The following is an 18227-nucleotide window of genomic DNA, read 5'->3' as shown; positions in this document are numbered from 1 at the left end:
ACAAGCAAATAGGTTTGAAGTAGTGGGATGTGAACTCCAAAATTCCAACCCTTTCTCAAGGAACAGCAGATTAGCTCAGAAATCAACGTGTACGGTGCAGGTTTAGTACTGTGAGGACTCAATTGGATGACATGGTCTGCAGTTAGTTTGTAATGCAGCTTGCCAGTGGAGGTGCGATCAAACACCACAGAACACACTTGGTGCCCTTCTTGCTAAATAGCTTCCTATTTAATTGGTCAAATTTTTGCGGGTCATGTCAAGAAAATCCGGTCTGAAATGTGGGGAGAAGTTCTGACCTTACCAGTGAAGGAAATTTTAACATCATGCATGTTTTGAAAAGCATATTAGAGGAGAATTTGTGGCACACAGCTATGCAACTCGGGGGTATCCTCTGTGGAAATTGCTCCAAGCATCCAGATAAATATTTTTCAAGAGCTTTTCTACCTGTACAAAGAGACACACTTTTTAGTTAATAGGTATAACTCCAAATACATCGAAGGATCACTTTCATAAAGTACCCCTAATTAACTTGCATTCACAATCCAACACAATGTCTTCCTTGTGCTCCATGTACTAAATGGCTGATGTCTTAAGAACCAGGAGCAGCAGTTGTCTAACCAACCCCTCGAGCCTGTTGTTCATCAAGATCATTACTGATCATCTATCTCAGTTCCATTTTTCCCACACTGCTTCTGTATCTCTTGCTTCCCTTTAATATCTCAAGCTGTCCATCTGTTCTGAATAAACTTAAAGACTGGGCCTCCACATCTCGTTGGGTGTTGAGAATTCCAAATATTCACCACTCTAAATGCATCTCAGTCCTAAACAGCTTGTTGTTATTCTGTCAACGTTTCAGGCTGAGGCCCTTCATCAGGAGGGTCTCAGTTCGAGACATCAACTGTTTATTTCCCTCTATAAATGTTGCCGGACCTGAGCTCCTCCAGCATTTTGTGTGTGTGTTTCAAGATTTCCAGCATCTGCATCATTTCTTGTGTCTGTTGTTCTGAGACTCTGACCCCATATCTGGATTCCTTGGCAGGGGAGGCATCCTCCCTGCATCCAGCCTGTCGAGCCCTGTAAGAATTTTATACACTTCAATGAAATCTTCCCTCAAAACTCTCAATAGTACAGCCCAGCGTACTTAATTGTTTCTTGGAGCAAACCCACTCTCCAACTTCAGATGGAGTTTTGGAACAATTTGCACAGTGGCTGCATCTCCTGAATTGTGTGGTTGTAGTGCCAACAGCTCATAAATTTTCTTTGCCCTCTCTATGCCAAGTTCATTCTTTCATTTGGTATAGAGACCAAAGTTGTACACAGTCCTCCTGGTGTGGTCTCACTGAGGCCCTTTGCAATAAGATGGCTTTATTCATGTACTCCAATCCTTGGGCACATACTTTAGAGAGGAGCAAAAGTACAGAATGTACACTTGGTTTGGACTTGGAGTGTCTGCCACCCAGAGTGCCTTGGTAATCCCAGCACTGATCCAGTCCTGAAGTATGTGGCTTTTAGACTAACTACAGTGGCTGGGTTAGCAAACCTGTAACCTTTTGAACAAAGGCTGGATTTCACTTTTTTCTGGTGGTTCTGGTATTGTATTGTTAACACTGGTGGGATATCCAGTCCCCACCCCTCCAAAAATTTCCAAACAATTGAGAAATTGTGTTAGTGTGGTCTCTATCCAAAGATGCATTATTTATATTCAGAATGAGCTCTCCCCGTTTAATGTAGTTGCGACTGTTTCACCAAAGTCTCTGCTCCATAGGCAATTGCTTCCATGACTATGCTGTATAAATGTGAACTGATTCTTAGGTAATTAACCAGACAGGCTTTGACCTCCTTGTCAACAGGACATCTGGACAATTTGTCACCGAACTGTACGGGAGCAGTCCTTGGCCTGTACACCAAGGTCAACCTTCTGCAAATTCCAAACAAACCAAGCTTTCTGCCACTGTGTCCATTAAATTCCACTTTCCAGATGCCTTCCTGTTTCATCACTTGTCTCAATGTCATGACTTGCTCCTTCCACTCTTAGAGTTAGTGATGTTTGTGCCCTGTTTCCCTGCTGGACATTAGTAGTCATGTGATATTTGTGTTTTAGTGTTTCACTTCCCATAACTGCAAATCTGTTTCCATATCAGCATCAAATCATTGTATAATCTTTAAAACTTGTGTTGCCTCACCCCTTTGATCTCATTCTTCCTGACAAAGCACCCATCCTTTCAACCTTCTCTGATGATTAGCATTTTCTGTGGTGGTCTCATCTTTGAGAATCTCCTAGGGCTGATGTTCTTAGCCTTTACACCTGGGATAGGGTGCACAGAACGATACCTGATCTGGCACAAGTCAGCAAACCAGTTCAAACCTGAAAACTTAGTGAGACCTTTGATTTGTTTCAGCTTGCTTTCTCTGGGGGAATCAGTTAGAATGGGTAAATGCTTAATGATTATAGAACAGATATAAGCACACATAACTGCAATCTGAAGCCAGATTTGGACCATGGAATTGTAATATCTCTGTGGTACAGATTAGGGCTCATGACTCTGGTTGGGATTGTCCCCAAACATGGACTTTTGATGGTACATCTGATGGACTCAGTCCATTAGAAACTTCCATCCTCCATTTCAGAATATCTCAACTAATAATCTCTATCTCAAACAAATAAGCAAATAAATAAATGGAAGTATATAAAGAAAGTAGGTTTTAAACAAAAGCAATTTTAATGTCCCATTGCATGTTCTTCCATTTAATCCAGGGATTAGTGTTCAACTGCTGAAATTTATAAGGCAGTCCGGGGGTGGGGAGGGGGGGGGGAGGTTTGGTATTCCCAACTAGGAATGCTGAAGAAGTTGATTGCTTTGATTCCTGCTCAGCGCAATTCTTGTTCTTTCTCTCCTAGATCGGAAGTTTCTTATTACAAATGTTCGGATGAAAAATTGCGCAATTATCTTCTGCAATGATGGCTTTTGCGAAATGTTCGGCTACTCCAGGGTGGAGATCATGCAGAAACCTGGCACTTGTGATTTCCTGACCGGACCAGCCACCCCAGAGAGTGCCATGGCTCAGCTGGCGCAAGCACTGCTCGGGTCGGAAGAGGTGAAAGTCGAACTGCTGTACTACAGGAAAGATGGTAAGGGCTTGAGTAAGCTGGTGGTGTCAAAGGGCAGTGTGGTCAGATCCTTGTCCTCTATCAGGCTTGGTGTTAACAGTATTGGTACGCCTTTCTGTCTTGGTATGTGTGACAATAGTAAGGCAGTACTTTCATTATGGGCACAATGCAGTATAAAAACTGTTTGCCATCCAGGCAGAACATGCCATAGATGAATACCTCGAGGTAGTGAAAAGGAAACAATGCAAAAACGTGGGGAAATTCTACAGATGCTGGAAATGTCAGATTGAAAATGCACGTTGACAGGACTGAAGCAGAGGGTTGGGCCAGTTCTGCTCATTGCTGAGAGGCATTTACACGGCTCTGCGCTGAACTGAGGCTGTGGCCTGCTCCAGCTACTCCAGGCTTCATGCCTATGGACTCACTTTCGTTCTATTTGCTGACTTTTATTATTTGCACAATTTTTTTTCCTCTCTGCACATCGGGTGTTTGACTGTCATCATCTTCTTCTTTGAACTTCCTTTGCTTTATGGCCATCTGTAAGGAGACAAATCTCAGGGTTGTATAATGTATGTACTTTGTACTATGAACTTCGATATCCAAAGCAACGCGCGCGCACACAATGCTGGAGAAACTCAGCTGCAGAGAGTACAGTGCATGTAAGCTGCAAAGTCACAATGAGGTGGGCAGGGAGATCACAAATTCAACACTAGAGTGTAATAGGTCATTTGAGAGTGGGATAGATGCTGTCCTTCAGTATGGTATGTGCTTTCAAGCTTTTGTATCTAAGTTGATGAACATCAGCTTTTCCAGTATCTATAGTTACTTTGAAGTAAATTTTAAATGCTGACTGCCCTGCTAGGTGTTTCCAGCATCCATTGAAAGGAGAAGGTAATTAATTCAGGTTGAAAACCTTTCATTAGAATCTCTGACCTGTGAACACAAAGTAGAGAAGAAGCAATTGGGATGGGATGAAAAGCTTCGAATCCGTGCCCTGCACAAGTGTCAAAGGGGCGGAGCACTCCACAAACAACCCACCCACTGATCGTGTGTCTCCTGATGGCAGAGCTGAAAGTCCCATGCTGACTTCCTAAGTCACTCGAGACCCCCCCCCCCCCCCCGCAAAGACCTGTGTGGAAGCGGGTGGTGTTCAGCAGCACTGAGGTGTGAGGGTAAGGGCCGTACCCTTGTTAACACGGTAACAGTAGGTCAATGGTAGCAGCTGGCAGTGTTGCCCAGATCAGTTGGTCTCTCCTAACATCTCCTGTGATGGAAGCCGCTGTCTCTTGAACTTTGTGCTGCTCTTGTCAAAGCAAGGGTTTCCTTCACCTGTAGGAGGTGGTGATGAGAAAGCTTTGAGGTGTGGGTCATCAGTTCTCATTCTACACCTTTCTCTGGCTCACTTTTCTCCCTCTTTTTTTTTTCCCCCACCCTCTCCCAGCTTGCACTAATCCCTGCCAGGCAGCAGCACTTCAGCATCCTGAATTTCCCTGAAGTAACAGGGCATAATTTGGGGAATTGGTTCTACCCCTCTGCTTGTTGCAGCTGACTGGAAGTAGATTTCTGGGCAAAGACATCTCAACGTGACTTTTCTCAGATCTCCTTTAGGAATTACACCTCATTCTGTGCGTACTGTGCAGATCACCAGAGAGATTCTCTCTGCCGGAACAAGGGGCTTCATTATGCTCGATCTCAGCTTGTTTTCCTGCTGATCTCAAAATATCTAGGAAGTACGCATTGTTGAAATGCAGCTCAAAGTATTTTCCAGGGGCATTTGTCTCAGAAGCTACAACAATGTTGGTGGGGAGTCAGCATACGGGATCGATTGCAAAGCTTGAAAAGGAGGGGTAGGGCATGGACTCTATGTACTGAACTCACCGCCTACACAGTGCTGTAGCCTCCATGACGTGGAAGTGTCTCCTTCTGCAGCAGAAGTTGGTCAAAGAGATGCAGCACAGGAAAAGTCCACTCTGCCCACTGAGTTTGCACCAACAATCAACCGCCCACTTACATCAATCCTATGTTAACCTCACTTTTCATTCTTCCCATATTTGCATCAATGCTTCCAAGATTCTTCCCCTTAGCCTGCACACAAGGAGTAACTTGCAGCAGCCAATTAACCTTCCAACCTGCATGCCTTTAGAACGTGGAATGAAATGTGGTATTGGTGAAATATGTGAAATGTGCAGCCTCCTCTACGTTGATGAGACCCGTCGTAAATTGGGGCACCACTTCATTGAGCACCTCTGCACCATCTGTCACAAGGGGGACTTCCCGGTGGCCAAACATTTCAATTCCAATTCCTATTCTCGTTCCAACATGTCGGTCCATGGTTGCCTCCTGTACCAAGATGAGGCCACCCTCAGGGTGGAGGAGCAACACCTTATGTTCAGTCTGGGCAGCCTCCAACATAATGGCATGAATATTGCTTACTACTTCTGGCACTTCTACCTCTCTCTCTCTCCCCCCCCCCCACTTTGACCTTTGTCCTCTTTTCTCTCGCCTATCATTTCGTCCTGTGTCCCCTCCTCCTTCCCTTTCTCCTTTTGTCCACTCTCCTCTCCTATCAAATTCTTCTACAGCCCTTGACCTTTCCAATCCACCTGGCTTCACCTATCACCTTCAGCTAGCCTCCTTCCCTCCCCCGACCCCCCCCTCCCCATCATTTAGTTCGGGCATCTTCCCCCTTCCTTCTCAGTCCTGATGAAGAGTCTCAGCCCAAAATGTAAACTATTAACTCTTTTCCCAAAGATGCTGTCTGATCTGCTGAGTTTTTCCAGTATTTTGTGGGTGTTGCTCTGGATTTCCATCATCTGCAGATTTTTTTTTGCATCTATGGAAGTTGAGTACCCACAGTTACAGGGAGAAGGTGCACGCTCCACACGCAGGTCAGGGTTGAACCCAGATATCTGGAGCTGCCAAGCAACAACTCCAGCCACTGTGGAGCTGAATTGTAGAAAGTATCAGGTATTTGTAATAAGGGTAATACTGCTTGATATTGATTTTCCTGTCTAAATTGGGATATTTTAGTCTTATTGACACAGCAAATCTGTGATAATGTGGAAGAGGCTAGAATACAAGAGAATATTGTGCATCATTATTGTAAACTAGTATTGAAGACCAATAACCTTGTGGGAAGAATGATCACAGAAATTTGTATACCCTGTTTTTCAGTATTATGAAATACTGAAATTGTGCACTGGGTTCAGTGCTGATCTCGGTCACTTTGTGGTGTTTGTACATTCTCCTTGTGACTGTATGGGTCTCCTCTGCTACCTTTTGGTTTTCTCTGACATCCCAAAGATGTGCAGTTTGGGTTAATTGTCTACTGTAAATTTGCCCCCTTGTGTGCAGGTGAGTGGTTGGACCTGAGGGGAGTTGATTGGAATTTGATGAGAATAAAACGTGATTGATGTAATTGAGTGTAGTTGCTCTGAAAGGTCTGTTTCTGTGCTATACGACTCCATTCCCTGTTTGCGGTAACGACAATTTCTGGGTTGCTGTGTAGCAGTCTGATTAATCTGCTCAGGTTTCTTAATGGTCTCCTGTCAGAGATGGACAGGTTGAAGTTGTTCTCCTGAACACTCTCCTCTGTTCTGTAGAAGATTTGTACCACATTGTCCTGGGCACATCACGCCAGCCAGCTTTCACTGCTGTAACACCACATTAGGATGTCTACTGAGCCTATCCCTCATCCACGTACCCTACACTAGATCTGCTACCCATCCCTGGGCCCAGACGAGGCTCCCCTAATCTGTTATTCTCACCATCAATACTTTGACCCTTCCCTGTTTTGCTGTCACCTAAGCACTTGAAGCAGCCCAGTTCTAGTTTCACACCCCCTACCCCCACCCCTGCCAGTGCACAAGTTCCGCCATTGCAGACAGCAAAGAATGTAGATTCTCTTCGGATCATTGGCTCTTTATTCAGATGTTTAAAAGAAGTGAAAACTGATATTTGATTTCTTGTTACTCAGTATATCCAACATTTTCTGTATTTCTTTAATTTTTACATGTCTACAATTTTTAGCGTTTGAAATAATCCTGCTCTTGAATTGCTCCCATCTACTTGTCATTCATTGCTTCTTTGCCTGATGCATGTAGACAAATCCTTAAAGTTCACAGTCTGCTTTTAAGTTTCCAATTTGTGCAAATAATGTTGATTCTCCTTCTCGGTGTGAATAGGGGACTGAAATTCAGCCTGGTTATCTGGGATGGGAGTTCTATAGAGAGGATTGAAGAAGATGCTAGACCTGTCTGTAATGAGAGACCCTGTGGTTGGTTTACTAATTTCTGTTACAGTTGGTGTGAGGTATCTGATCTTCACTGTGGTTTATTATATCTGTATACTGGACTGAAAGATCAGCAAAATGTTGTGTGGAGGACTGTAATCTCCACTTTGATTTCTACCCCTCTTCTGTAAACCAGCTTGGGTCATCAATCAAGAAGATTGTACAATTAACACTGGGTCTGGTTATTGTTTGATCCTGGGCCATTATCTTATCCAACACAGTGTGTACTTTGAAATTTGTCTTGTCTGGAGTTTGTATGGAGAGGACTCCTGGTGTGGAGCAGTAAGCAAGGACTAATGGTGGTGGGATTAAGCTGTGCTGTGACCTACATGAGGGTGCACTGCTCACGATTTAATCCAGGGCCCTAGCATTATTCTCAACCTGTACTACTGGTCCTTAAAACCTTTCTTTCTCCTTGCAATGTAGATATGACTAGAAAGGCTGCTGTTTACTGGCTGTTGTCTATGAGCAGGTGGTGTGAGCTGCTGCCTTGAATGGCAAGCTGTCGTGGCAGAGGGAGCTGCTTGGCTGGTATGGAGTTGAGATACTACAGTGTGACTACACCAGATCTTGTCACACCCCAGCTGCACTCGCTGGCAGGCTGTAATGGTGCACTGACTCCATTCTGCTCCAACTCGGTCTGAAATCTAGGAAAACCTATTTCGAGCACAATAATAACATGTTTAAGTCAAAAAATAAAGCCAGAGTTCTTTATTTGGAACTGAACAAAATAGGATATTTGTTGAAGCCTTGTGGATTTTACTGTCAAACAGTGGGAGTTATAGGTGATGCCTTTCTTTACCTGGCCATAGTCACAGCTGGAACCACTGGGGGCTTTGCATTTCACTTGCAACAGCTATTTAAAGACTTTTTAAAAGCTGAATTCAAACTTATTTGACCTTGGGTTGTCAGGATAGTTCAGCCAGCAAGGCCTATACATTCTGATACTTGGAGCAAAACTTCGGGAAGAGAAATTCAGATTGCGTACTTGTATAGCCTTTTTGATGGGCAGTTCTGACTGATCCAAAAGTAATCGAGTGTAGGAAGCTCATACTATATTAAAATGGAAGAATAGCTGTGGTAGCATTTCAATACCCTAACAGTGAAGTCATGTACTTCACAACCAGCCGTGCCTCTAGCCATACTAGTGCAGTTACAATGGCGTTGATCCAACAACGCGGAGAATTGCAAGCAAGACACACAAAATGCAGCAGGAACTCAGCATGCCAGGCAGTATCTATGGAAAAGAGTACAGTCAACATCTCAGGCTGAGACCCTTCAGCAGGACATGCCAACGATGTGGAGAATTGCCCAGGTATGCCCCATTCACAGAAAGAAGGATAAATCCTATCTGGATAATTACTATCCAATTGGTCCATTCTCAACGAGCAGCACAGTGCTAGAAGTTGTCATTGGTGCAGTCAAGTACTAGTTATCAGTTACCTGCACACTGACACCAGAGCCACCTGACTCCTGACCTGCGGAGGAGAGTGAGTGGTTCTCAGAGAAGCCACTGGATGGACAGCTGGTCCAAGTCACTGCCCTCGGAGGGGCAGTTGGGTCCTGATGCTCTCAGATGATATTGAAATTCTGAGATAGGTTAGACTGTAGTTCATATCGGCCTCTTTCAGTTTTTTTTGTGTGTTTTTGCCCATTCTCATTGCTGATTGGCAGGTTAGAGGTTTGGGTGTGCTGTTTTTGTGTGAGAGAGGGGGTGGGGGGAGATCAATTTCTATCAACTACTTCTATGGCTATCTGAAGAAGACAAATCCCAGTTGTACTCTGCACACATTCTTTGATAATAAAATGAACCTTTGAAATGAGTGCGACTTCCATTAATGTTAAGGCAGCATTTGAGTCAGTGTGATGCAAGGGAGCACTGATAAAGCTGAAATCAATGGGCTTTAGAGGAGAACACTTGTCAGACTCCACACAAAGGAAGATGGTTGGGGTCATTGGGGGTCAATCATTCCAGTCTCAGTGCATCCTGCAAGAGTTCCTTCAGGCAGAGATATAGGGCCAAATGTCTTTACTTTTTTCATTAATAACAGACACACAAGAGATTTTGCAGATGCTGGGAATCTGGAGCAACACATGCAAAATGCTGTAGAAACTTAACAGGTCAGATAGCATCTAAGGAGAGGAAATCATCAACATTTGGACTGAGGCCCTTCACCAGCACTGGAAAGGAAGGGGGCAGAATCTAAAATTAATGAGCTTCCTTCCCTCATAAGATCAAATGTGAGTATGTTCACTGACTGCATAATATTTCAATTTGCACCGGCAACTCTTCAGCAGGTGAAGCAGCCCATACCTGTATGCAGCAAGACCAAAACCTCATTGGCCACAATGAGGGCATGAGAGCATGCCACAATGACAGTCTCCACAAGAAAGTCTAGCCACTTAGCCCTAATATAAAATGGTGTTTTCCCTGCTGATTTATTCTACCATTACCATCCGGGATGTTACCTTCGATCAGAAATTCAGGAGGTCTAGCAATATAAAGACTGTGGCAACAAAACGGGTGAGGGGCCAAGTATCTTGTGGCATTTGGCTTGCCCCAAATCTAAAGCCTTTCCATCATCTACAAGCCACACTTGGATGAGTACAGCAGCAATGATTAGGAAAGTTCTACATAATCCAAAGCAACTCACTTGATTAGCACCCCATCCAACACTTAACTGTTCAGTCCCACCACAAGTGCAGACTGACCATCTACAAAAAACACAGCAGTTGCTCATCCAGACTACCCTGACCGCGCTTACTAAGCCCATGAGTTGTGTTCTTGAGAAAGATAAGAGCAGCAGGTGCATAGGAATACCCGGCAAGTGGCAAGTCATATTCACTCAGCAATGCTGGAGTGATGTTACACTTCTCTGCCCAAATCCTGACATCTCCTCCCTCCTCAACAATGCTATGGAGAACCTTCAGATGGTCCCCAGCAGCTCAGCAATGGTCCACCCTCTCAAGGGCAATTGAGAATGGGCAAAAAAATCCTGGCCTTACTAGCATCACCCAGATCCAAAGTTCAAAGTAACTTTATTATCAAAGTACCTATTTAGAAACATAGGAAACCTACAGCACAATACAGGCCCTTCGGCCCACAAAGCTGTGCCAAACATGTCCTTGCCTTAGAAATTACCTAGGGTTGCCCATAGCCCTCTATTTTTCTAAGCTCTATGTACCTGCCCAGGAGTCTCTTAAAAGACCCTATTGTATCCACCTCCACCACGGTTGCTGGCAGCCCATTCCACACACAATATACTTTGTTACCATATACTACCGCGAGATTCATTTTCTTATGGGTATTTACAGAAAAAGAAATGCAATAGAATTTATGAAAATTTATAACAAAGACTGACAGTCAATGTGCAGATGAAGATAAATTGAGTTATACCAATGTAGCCCTGAGGCAAATATTTGTAATTTAAAGTGAATACCCAGATGAAGACTGAACACTACAGCAAAATTGGTGAATTGTGCCCAAAATCACTGCTTGGTTGAAGCATTTCAACCTTGCATGAAATGTATACAGAGGAGCTGCAGAATAACCCCTTTCTGTGAATTAAGATTGAGTTCTCATCTAAACAAAGCCAAAGGAAGTTGAAGAGAAACCAAGAAATACAGTATTAAATTAGCAAACTCCACAAAGTGTTGGAGGAACTCTGGAGACAGACTATCTACTGATAACTTTTACAAACCTACTGACTCTCACGGCTGTTTTTACCTCCAACTTCCACCCTGCCCTCAAATTTACTTGGTCCATCTCTGACACCTTTCTCCTCCTCCTTGAACACTATGAAAACCCAAGATGTTACCTTTGAGTAGAAATTAGGGAGGGCTGTTTATATATGTACTGAGATGACAAAAACAGTTGAGGGGCCAGGTATCCTGTGGCATTTGGCTTAGCCCAAATCTAGGACTGGACCATTGTCACACAAGTGTTGGGACTGTGAGCCTTGCCTGTTAACTTCTCGGAGTCTTCCACGAACACGCCACTTAAGGTGAGGAAAAACCCAGTAGCGAGGTCTGAAGCGGTCCTGCCCCAATAACAAAGCATGTAGTTTCTGGAGACAGACTATCTACTGATGGCTTTTACAAACCTACTGACTCTCACAGCTATCCTTTGAGTTCCTCCAGCATTTTGTGTTTGCTCAAGAGCTCCAGAATCTTTTGTGTTAATAATAAGCGAGGCTTTATTATGTGGAATATCCTTGTTTTGTGCATAAAGCAAGCAAAGTACCCTGATAAGCAGCACGTCATTGAGGTCTGCTATTTGTTAACAAGGTTATATTGCATGAGCTTGGTTGGTGGGATGGAGATGCGTGTCTACCAAACAAGGTGTTAAGCATTCCTTCCCTCCACTGGCCTGCAGGTCACCCTTGGGCAAGGTGTAGCATCTGCTTAGCCCCCCAGTCAGGGTCACGTGAAGCCATGGGAGCAGGTGGTGGATGGTCGTATGAGCAAGTGGTGCATATCACAAGTCCTGGTTATGCGGCCACTGACACCAGGCAGACAATCTCTGAAGAGTATTGATAATGGTTGGGGTCACCTGTCTTATAAAGACACTGCCCAGAAGAAGGCAATGGCAAACCACTTGCGTATATTTAAACAAAAAATATTGCAAGAACAGTCATGGTCATGAAGATGATAATCACCTGCGTCATACAACATGGCACATAACAATGATGATTGCACAAGCTCTTTCCTGTAATTCTCACAGCCATTTAGCCATCTGTTTTGACACAATGTTTTGAAATGCTTTCTCTTCTCTCCCCCCCCCCCACTGCTCTTTCTATTTCTCCTGCCCTACTTTAGATGCAAGTATTTTAAATGCTGTTTTTAACAGTTTACAATCCAAGTGAATTTTCATCCCATCCTAAGGTGTCTCCTATACTTCCTTTAGATACATGATATTGCCTGTGAACCATGTGTATATCCATGCTGATTTGTGAACAGTTTAATGGATGCACTGAGCTGGGTTTTTATTTTAATGTTTTTCTTAGGTTCATAGATTTAGCAAACTGTTCCTGATTCTTATTATTTCATTTCTAATGTACCTAATAACACTGAGAGCATAAGTTGTAAAGAGTCCTTGAAAATGAGTCTGTAGGTCATAGAATCAGTCCGGCGTAGTGATGATTGAAGTCATCACACCAATTCAGCAGTCTAATAGTTGTAGGGTAGTAACTGTTCCTAACCCTGGTGGTGTGGAACTAAGGCTTCTGTATCTCCTGCCTGCTAGTAGTATGGAGAAGAGGGTATGGCCTTGGATAGTGGAGGTCCTTGATAAATGCTGCTTCTTTGTGTCCGTACTTGATAGAAATGTATTCAACAGTGAGAATGGCTTTGCCTGTGATGGACTGGACTATGTCAGCCACTTTCTGTAGCCTTTTCCATTTCTGGGCATTGGTGCTTCCGTACCTAAAACAAATTAATTTGGTTTTTAAAAAAAAGCGCTACTGTGCTGGCTTGTCAAGACTGTACTTGTTGGTCAGTCTGCAAGGCAAGTCATTGTATATCTGCTCTGCAGACTTGGTTTGACCCCATCTCAAGTAATGTCAAGTTCTGCAAGGGACTGTCTCTGGTGTGGATAGGATTGTAAGGTCAAGGTAGATCATATAGACATGAAGGTAGGGAATTTAAGACTGGGTGACCTAGACAAAGTCATTACAATGATGGGTTCTATTGCCCTTTTGTGGCAAATCAGGTATCAAGTGGCATAATGTGAAATTATCGGCCCACTTTTGGAGGATAGAACCAGGAATCAGTTTATTGTGGAGAAATTGGTTATTGGTGCACTCCTAGTAAAGGGGGCTGTGAATGCTGGTGAGATGCTGCTTTTCAGGACTAGGTGGGTAGATGTTTACCCCATTGGGTACTCTCTCTTGTTACTGCCAGACTTTTTGGACTGGACAGTTGTGACATGCAGTGTTACTAACAATGATAAATAAGTACTGAATCTATGCACAGCAGGCCACTGCATACTTCAGTCTATTAATCTACAAGATCGTAAATCAGCTTCCTACAAGCCACAGTACATTGATTTGCTTTATGAGGGGAAAACAACATCTGTCAGCCTTTTGACAAGTTTGGCTTAGAAAAGATGTCGCATTATGGTGCACAACAGCCTTCGTGCCTGGCCTGTGCTGATCTTCATTTGTGTCCCTTTGCTTTTGCACTGTAGAAAGAGAAGGAAATTGTGGGAGTGAATGACTCTGCTATTCCTACCACAGTGTAGTCTAAGAGAACTGTCACACAGAGAAAGATAGCGCAGATGTTGCGTCAGAGGTGTGGAAACACCAGGACGTGCTTCCAGAGTGAAGTAAGCAGACCCAAAATTAGTCATGGTCGCAATTCCGTTTACGCTATTTCTATACTAATCCCATTTTATTGCACTGTCTAGAAAGTATGGGCTAGGTTCCAAGGGGAAGGTTTTTCTCTGCTCGCATTGGCTTCATATAGTCATAAAATCTCACAACTCAAACAGGCCTTCAGCCTATCACACCCGTGCTGATCCTTTTGCCCATGTACTCCAATCCCATTTGCCTACATTGTCTTGTCTAATGGAGTGTCTGACTAAATTCCTCGAGCATAATTGTTTGATTCCACCACCCCTTTGACAATGTGTTCAGTCATCAACCACACTCTGTATGTACTTTTAAAAAAAAAAACAAAACTTTATTCTCTGATTCCCTTTAAATCTTCCTTTCGCCCTAACCATATGCCCTCATGGTTTTGATACTCCTACATTGCAAAAAGATTCAGAATTTCTACCCATTATGCCTCTCATAATCTTTTACTTCTATCTCCTCACCCTCCTTTTTCTCCAGGGAATAAAAGTCCAGCCTATCCAGTCGCTCCCAACACTAAAGTCCTCCCGTCCAGGTAACATCCGGGTGGATCTGCTCTGTGCTCTGTCCAGTGCAATCACATCCTCCTCGTAGTGTGGCGACCAGAATTGCACACAAAACTCCAAATTTTGTCTGACCAGTGTTTTGCAAAATTAAGCTATTGTTCTGACTCTTGCATCCTGTACCCCAACCTATGAAGGCTGGCATCCAAATGCTTTCTTCACCACCCTATTGACCCAAAGTGCCACTTTCAGGGATCAGCCATTTTTAGTGCATTTTACTTGCTGTAAGTGGCTTCCCAAAATGCATCACCTCACACTTATGATTAACTTTTATCTGCTAGTGCTCCACCAAACTTTCCATCTGGTATATCTTTTTATCAATTTCCTCACTATCCACAATTCCACCAATGTTTGTCAACCAGAGATTTCTTCATAACTCTTGTGTTTACATGCAAGTTGTTAATATGTGCCCCAAGAAGCAAATGTCCAACTAAAGTCCATACAGAGAATAACTACTACCCTGCCTTCATCAGTCTACTCTTTCTAATTCCTCAAAAAAAAATCAAAATTTGAGTCTAGATTTCCTCCTCACAAAATCATGTTGATCAGTCCCTGCTTTTCCAGATGTATGTAAATTCTGTCCCTTAGGATTTTCTCCAGCAATTTCTTTGTTGTAAGTCACGTGGCATGGCTTATCCCTGCGCCCCTTCTTAAAGGAAGGAATATTTACTATCCTCCGGTCTTCTAGTACCATATAAAATGTGTGCCAGGGCCCCAACAATCTCCTCACTTTTCATTCTGGGATAGCTCTCATCTGCACTGGGAGTTATCAGAGGTCAAAGCTCCAATCTTCAGTCACTGCTTCTCTATCAGCTATTTCTGACTCTGAGAGGTGAATGCAATTAGTAAGTCAACAGCCTTCCCAGGTCGTCTTCTCTCAGTAATAAATGGTTCAATTGTGTTTTTGTTGTCATTATCAGATAGTTTTTATTTATGGCAAGATGAGATCAACGACTGCACTGGTTAGGAATCTAGCCTCAAGTTTGTACTTGGTTGCTCTATTTTCTTGACACAAAGCAACTGGAATTGCCATAGTTGGTGCAGAAGACCACAGATTTCTCTGGGTGAAATCTAGTTTGCACCAAGCTTTAAGCTTGTTCTGTAGGCTGGATTTGAAGCAAGCTCCAGCTATATAAATGCCAATTTCTCATGACGTCACTGGTAAGGAGTTTCTGTTATTTACACAAGCTTGCAAGTCTGTGAGGAGACTCCAAGCAAAATGCAGATTCCTTTGTACACAATTGTATTGGCAGGGTTTCTTTAGAAATTTTTGATTACAGCATTTTTCAATATACTATAAAACTGATTACTGTAACTGATGTATATGTGTGTATGTATGTATTCTTGGAGTGGATTAACACTGATTTTTAAAATGTTAACATTATAGGATAAGCCACTTTCATTAAGAGCAGTACCAAGTTAAATTAAGCAAGGGGTTTCATTTGTAACAGTTCATGCTTGTTCTGATGTTTGCTGAAACAGATAATATGGAGTCTCAAGAGTCAAGTCACTTCTCAAAATGATGAAAGTTGTCCACCTTTTCCAACACTTGTTCCACTTTTATCTGTAACACAAAATGCTGGAGGAACTCAGTAGGTTAGGCAGCATCTATGGAAATGAATAAACAGTCAATGTTTTGGGCTGAGACCCTTCTTCAGGACTGGAAAGGAAGAGGGAAGATGCCAGAATAAAAAGGTGGGGGGAGGTGAAGGAGGATAGCTAGATGATGATAGGTGAAGCCAGGTGGATGGGAAAGGTAAAGGGCTGAAGAAGGAATCTGATAGGAGAGGAGAGTGGACCATGGAAGAAAGGGAAGGAGGAAGGACATCAGGGGGAGGTGACAGGCAGGTAAGAGGCCAGTGTGGGAAATAGGGGGAGGGGAAAAATACTGGTAGGAGAAATCGATATTCGTGCCATCAGGTTGGAGGCTACCCAAATGGAATATGAGGTGTTGCTCCTCCAACCTGAGAGTGGCGTCATCAGGTCAGAAAAGGACCGACGTGTCAGAATGGGAATGGGGATAGGATTTAAAATAGTTGGCTACTGGGAAATTCTGCTTTTGCCGGATGGAGTGGAGGCTTCACCGATGTAGAGCAGGCTGCATCAGGAGCACTGGATACAATAGACAATACCAGAAGATTCACCGGTGAAGTGTTGCCTCACCTGGAAGGACCATTTGGAGCCCTGAATAGAGGTAAAGGAAGGGGTGAATGGGCAGGTGTAGCATTTCTCTCATTACAGGGATATGTGCCAGGAGGAAAGGGAATCATGAGAGGAGTGATCCCTACTGGAAGTGGGGTGGGGAGGGAGGGAAGTAAAGATGTGTTTGGTAGGATCCCGTGGAAGATGGCGGAAGTTGTGGAGAATGATGTGTTGGATACAGAGACTCATGGGGCGTTCAGTGAGGACAAGAGTTACTCTATCCCTGTTAAGGCGGTGGGAAGAAGGGGCAAGCATGGGTGGCCAGGCAATGGAAGAGACACTGGTGAGGGCAGCAACAATGGTGGAGGAAGGGAAACCCTGTTTCTTTGAGGGAAGAGGACACCCCGATGTACTAGAAAGGAATGGCTTATCCTGGGAGCAGATGCAGCGGAAACGAAGGAACTGAAAAAGGGAATAGCATTTTTACAGGAGATAGGTGTATAGTCAAGATAGCTGTGGGAGTTGGTAGGATTTTAAAAGATGTCAATAGACATTTTGACTCCAGAGATGGTTACACAGACATCAAGAAAAGGGAAGGAGCTGTCAGAAATGAACCAAGAGAATTTGAGGGCAGGGTGGAAGTTAGAGCCAAAGTTGATGAAATTGACGAGCTCAGCATGGGTGCATGAAGCAGCACCAATGCAGTTGTCAATGCAGCAGAGGAAGAGTCAGGACGTATTACCAGGGAAGGCTTGGAACATGGAATGTTCCACATAGCCAACGAAAAGACAGGCACAGCTGGAGCTCATGTGGGTGCCCATGGCTACGCTTTGAGTTTGGAGAAAATGGGGGGAGCCGAAGGTGAGGACCAGTCCTGCCAGTTGAAGGACAGTGGTGGAGGAGGGGAACTGGTTGGATCTTTTGTTGAGAAAGAAGCAGAGAGATACAAGGCTGCCTTGATGGGGGATAAACTATATAGAGACTGGACAATCAGGGTTAAATGAGGTGATCAGCACTAGGGAATTGAAATTTGTTGAGATGAAGAGCATGGTGTGACTTTTCTGAAAATGCTGCAGCTTTCACAAATATCATAATTAGAAAGTTCCTGGGGAGTGAAAATGTGGTGAAGCACATTTAGTGGTGGTTTTCGAAACCAAATTGGTATTTTGGAGAAGGTGCCAGGTAACAGGGAAAGAGTGAGGATTAGAAATGATTGTTGTTTTACCAAAGCATTGCTTTGTTCAGGTGTGGAACTGAGGCTCTCACTTTAACAGATGTGTGACAGCTCAGTAGGTAGTTTTCGTAGATCAATTATACAAATAATTGTCTGTGAAACATAGTTGCTAGGCAGTCACTTCCTTAATCTGATGTGTTGATTTTTTTTTAAAGAGTCCAGCACAGTACACTGTTGCCACATACTTTCCATGAGTGAAAGTTTTTTTAAAAATGCAGATGCAAGAAATGTGAAGTAAAATCTGAAAATGCAGGAGCATCAGGTTGAGCAATTTCTGTTCCTCCTTATATCAACTTGATTTAGTTGTTGCATTCTGTTCATCTAAGTTGATCAAACAAACCAAAAAACAAAAATCATCCCCTCCCACAGGAGATTTAATGGAGCGAATCAAAATTATAGTGCATTTTGATAGAATAAAACACAACAACTTTCTCTTTGCAGCAGATTGATATCATGAAGGCAGAAATTTGGGAAAATCGGAACACGGCATTGTCCATTCTCATCTGTTCTGCTTTTCAGTCCACAGTTAGTTGCA

General features: G+C 43.5%; 1 protein-coding gene across 4 annotated transcripts in view; it reads left to right on the top strand.

Moving 5' to 3' along the window:
• The window catches only part of kcnh6a (potassium voltage-gated channel, subfamily H (eag-related), member 6a), a 170547-nt gene that overhangs the window by 24562 nt on the left and 127758 nt on the right, over positions 1-18227 (top strand). For 3 of the 4 annotated variants that reach the window (XM_072249667.1, XM_072249666.1, XM_072249668.1), the window contains one exon: positions 2900-3130. The exons of the other annotated variant lie outside the window; for it this stretch is intronic. In XM_072249667.1, the coding sequence (XP_072105768.1) occupies positions 2900-3130 (231 nt within the window). The remainder of the gene's footprint in view (positions 1-2899; positions 3131-18227) is intronic. 4 annotated transcript variants of the gene reach the window in all.

The sequence above is a fragment of the Mobula birostris genome, chromosome X (genome assembly GCF_030028105.1).
Source record: "Mobula birostris isolate sMobBir1 chromosome X, sMobBir1.hap1, whole genome shotgun sequence".
Taxonomy (NCBI): Eukaryota; Metazoa; Chordata; class Chondrichthyes; order Myliobatiformes; family Myliobatidae; genus Mobula; species Mobula birostris.
Note: the sequence above shows the minus strand (reverse complement) of the source record. Positions and strands in the feature narration are given on the sequence as shown.